At 56.1% G+C, this 4,097-nt stretch overlaps 1 protein-coding gene across 1 annotated transcript in view; it reads right to left on the bottom strand.

Annotated features, from left to right (window-relative positions):
- Window positions 1-297: 297 nt before the first annotated feature.
- The window catches only part of P2RX3 (purinergic receptor P2X 3), a 42,513-nt gene continuing 38,713 nt past the window's right edge, over window positions 298-4,097 (bottom strand). The window contains exons 9-11 of the mRNA XM_019624217.1: window positions 1,783-1,876; window positions 1,447-1,512; window positions 298-354 (exon numbers count right to left, since the gene is read on the bottom strand). Of these exons, the coding sequence (XP_019479762.1) occupies window positions 298-354; window positions 1,447-1,512; window positions 1,783-1,876 (217 nt within the window). The remainder of the gene's footprint in view (window positions 355-1,446; window positions 1,513-1,782; window positions 1,877-4,097) is intronic.

Genomic DNA, 4,097 nt, shown 5'->3' on the forward strand with positions numbered 1-4,097 from the left:
TGAAGCTAAGCTGGTGTCTTCACAGTAGAACCCCTGGAGCTCCTCACACCAGGAAGCACAGCGCAGGAACACAGTGACCCTCAGTCCAATTTGTGGATGAAGGTCACAGCTCCAGTCCTGGTTTCCTGACAAGGCCACCCCCAAGCCATGTGCCACGCCCTGTTCTGAGAGCATTACTGGAGTTGATGTCACTTGAGGGAGGTCCTGTCAGCCTTGGTTTACAGACAAGAAAACTGAGGCTCGCAGGGGCTGACTCTGGGATTTGTCCTTTCATTATGCATCACACTACACTGCCGCTCAAACGGCGGCAAAACCCATCATGAGCATGATGTGGGGCTGCACTGAACCTTGAGACTAGAGGCAGAGTAGGAAACCCCTGTGAACACACCAGGCACTTGGAGTTTCACGGATGCTGAAAACATTGGCAGCACTGGCTAGACCGTCTGGGGGTAACGCATTTAGGCTCATCAAAGAAGCAAGGATGTTGGAGTCAGGCTCGGGTCACACGTGGCACTCCTTTCATGTGCATGACCTACGTCAAGTCATCTAACCTCTCTGAGCTTCTGTATAGATATGTAGGCTAGAGATGGCAATACTTAATCTGTAGAATGATTGTAAAGATTAAGTAAGTGGGATGATGGAGCTGATAGCATTAACGAAGCATAGTGTTTTGACTGCGTGGAACCTTAAAAAATGTGATTTCCAGCTTAAATCAGACAGCCCCGTGGTCATTGAAGCCATTGGAATATCTCTGCCTGGGGTTTGTGAGCAAGGGGAGCAGGGTCCTGTGGGGAAGGGGCTGGCTGCAGAGAAGGGAGGCTGGTAAGAGGAGGCAGAGGAGGCAGGTGTGGGGTGGGCACGGAGCTGGAAGATGGGTTTAGGCCTGTTCCTGACCTGCTGTGTGATCGTGGGCAACTTGCTAAAGCTCCCTGAGATGCCATTTCCTCATCTGTGAAACAGCGTTGTTCAAATGAAATAGTGTGTAAACTCATCAAGTGGTTCTGACACATGAGGGCGGCTGACTTATTGGTCATCCCAAGCCCTGAGTGATACGATGCCCTTGGCTTGGGTCCCACGATGGGGGGGATTGATGGGGAAGGGGCTAACCCTCCACCCTCACCCCACTAAAGAGGCCCTCAGCTTGAAATCAAGGGACCACGCTATTGGGCCCCAGAATTGGTCAATCTCTCCCCACCCCAAGTCAGGTAGATAAGCCGAGGGCCTGGTCTGTTGGGCCGGAGAGATAACAGCCAAGACTGTTGCTTCGTAATCAGGTCCAGAAGTAACGTCTCAGATACTTCTCTATTTGTGGGTCCCCTGGGAGAGCAGCGGAAGGGAAGGANCTGCTCATCCTAGGCAGAGGCAGCGTTCCCTGGGCCACTCCCCTGCCAGCTGGGGCCCTGCCCTGACTGGCCTCCTGTCAGGGCCCGGAGGGGCATAACTCACCACTCCCACAGAGGTGAAGGCTGCCACAGAGCTGATGATGGTGGGGATGATGTTGAACTTGCCAGCCTACGTGCACAAAGACCAAGGCAAGTGGGCAGAGGGTCCAGCAGAGCGGGGGTGAGGCCTGAGGCTCAACTTGGACTCCCAGACAGAGACATCATGCAACGGAAGGACCCACCCCTTCGCAGTCCAGGTTAGGGATCTGGGGGGCGTGGCCAGCCTAGGGTCTCAGAGCTGCTCAGTGGCAGGACCCTGGCCCCGGAGGAGCCTCTGCAGGGCCCGAGATTGGTCTGGGTTTCCTCCCCTGTCCACCCAGCTGCCCATCCGAGGACTCACGTTCCCGTACACCAGCACGTCGAAGCGGATGCCAAAAGCCTTGAGGAGTGTGCGGTACTCGCTGCCATTCTCCATCTTGTAGTACTTGGCAAACCTGCAGGCCAGATGCGAAGATGGGTCCCCCTGTGGGCTTTTGCCTGGACCTGCAGGGTCCTCCAGAGCCTATGACAGTCACTTACTGAGAAACCTTACCGGTGGGGCGGTGGGATACGTGCCACGGTCCTGCTTGGGTGGTTACCTGACCCCCTGCACAGGCATCATCTTGTGGGCTTGTGAAAAGGTCGGTTCCCAGGCCCCACCCTCAACTCATGGGATCAGCATCCTGTGAGTGAGGCCTGAAAGTGTATGAAGGCTCGAGCCAGGCTGGACAGCACGCTTCTTCAGTTCTGTTTGATTGGGCCCAGGGCCCCCTCACTGCAGGTGCTTCCCTCTCCACAGGCTTCTCAGCCTGCTTGGGTTCGAAGCCTGGCTCTGTCACTTTCCAGCTGTGCAACCTTGGGCCGGTTACTTAACCTCTCTGAGACTCAATTTCCTCATTTGTGAGTGGGAATAATACAAAAGCCCTTCTGCACAGGGTTGCCGTGACAATTGAAGGAAGCCACCCGTGACAGCTTTAGGAACATAGTAGGCACCTGGGGAAAATGTTCGCTGATGTTGGCTGTTGATATGGCTGAAGAAATACATTTATTTCTAGAGTGGTTTAAAAAGTGCTTTCAGACACCTCAACTTATATCACCTTCCAGACAAACCTGTGAGACAGGAATGTGACTGCTCTGTGTTTCAAATGAGGCTCCAGGGGGTTAAGCGACTTGTCCAGGGTTACCCAGCTGGCTGAGACTATCCTCTGCGCCTTCTCTGCCTGGGCTGCTGGCTGCCAGGGGCTGTGCCGGGGACTGATAAGAACGGTCCCATTTAATCCTCACCGAACACAGTGAGGTGGGTGTTCGGACCCCTATTTTGAAGATGGCTATGGCTGTGGTGGCGAGGGGCTTGCCTGAGGTTTTACAGTTAGTAAGGATTCGAACTGCATTGTCTTTTGGCTTCTAAAGCCACTGCCTTCCCCCCACGTGGCTCTGCCCATCGTAGCCAGAACTTGAACATGAGCAAAGTGAGATTCCCTTGGGCTACCTCCCCACGGCTGTGGAGTGGGCTCCTGATGCCAGGACCCCAGGGAAACGGTGAGGAGGGGGTGATGGGAGTGAGAGGGCTCAGAAAGCTCCGTAACTGCATGGGGTCCACAGCGGTCTTATTCGGAGCTGGCTGTTCCCCTCTCAGTGTTTCCAGACCTCACAGGTTCCCAAGGCCTCCACCAGCAGAAAGAGGGGCCTGGGAAGCTCTCTCCCTGCCAGTGGTCCACGACTGAAGTGATGACCCTCCCAGGGTGTTGCGTTTGAAACTGCACAGCAGCGGGGAGGAGGTGCTCAGCCAGAGTGAGTAAATCATGGCGGGATTACAGGCCCGGTAAGAAGATCGCGCGTGTGGGGAAGAGTCACCTTAAGTCACAGAGTGTCGGCCACCGCTTGCTGTGGCTGTGTGGAACGTCAAGGTCTGGCAGAAACTAGTCTAAATGCGCTCTACCACTTGCTAGCAGTGTGCCCTCTTATGTACTTCGTGCTCAGGGCTTCACTTTCCATGTCGATAACACGGGGGGCTGCTCACGCCCCCTTTGCAGGCCTGTTAGTGATGGGGTAAACGCTGACACCCATCCTCAAGGCAGGCACTATATTGGTCGCTGAGCTGAGCGCTCTGTCTGCCCCTCCACGCCCACTCTCGGCCCTTCTCTGCAAGGCCTGGGAGCCTGGTCTGCAGAGACAGCGTCCACCACGCCCCCTGTCCTCTGGTTCCTGTTGGGGCTCCCACAGGCGATCAGAGGGTGGGGTGGGGGGGAGAAGAGTCAGGGCGATTAGCCTCCCAGCTCCTCTCTGCTGGGCCTCCAACAGTGGCTGAATTCCCTCCTAAGGCCCAGAGCCTGCGAGGTGGTCTGTCCTACAGCTGCACCTCTGCAGTTCTGTGACTGCTTCCTCCCCTGCCCTGGCAGCCCGGGTGGGAACAGCGTTCCGTGTGGCCCGTCCTGGTGCTTCCCCAGCCTTCTGGGTTCCCTCTACCTGGCATGCACCTTGGTTAATAATCCCTTCCGTCAGACACCCTTTTTGAGACCACAGGCTGTTTCCTCCCAGGACACTTCCCTTACCATCCCCATTTTACAGAGCAGGAGGCTCAGGCCTGGAGAGGTTTATGAGGGTCAGGAAGGAGTCCAGGAGTAGGGGTGGCACCGCTTCTGTCTCCGCCTGTGCCTGGGCACGGCTGGAGCTTGG

This window comes from Hipposideros armiger, unplaced genomic scaffold, assembly GCF_001890085.2.
Source record: "Hipposideros armiger isolate ML-2016 unplaced genomic scaffold, ASM189008v1 scaffold_582, whole genome shotgun sequence".
In the NCBI taxonomy this organism is placed as follows: Eukaryota; Metazoa; Chordata; class Mammalia; order Chiroptera; family Hipposideridae; genus Hipposideros; species Hipposideros armiger.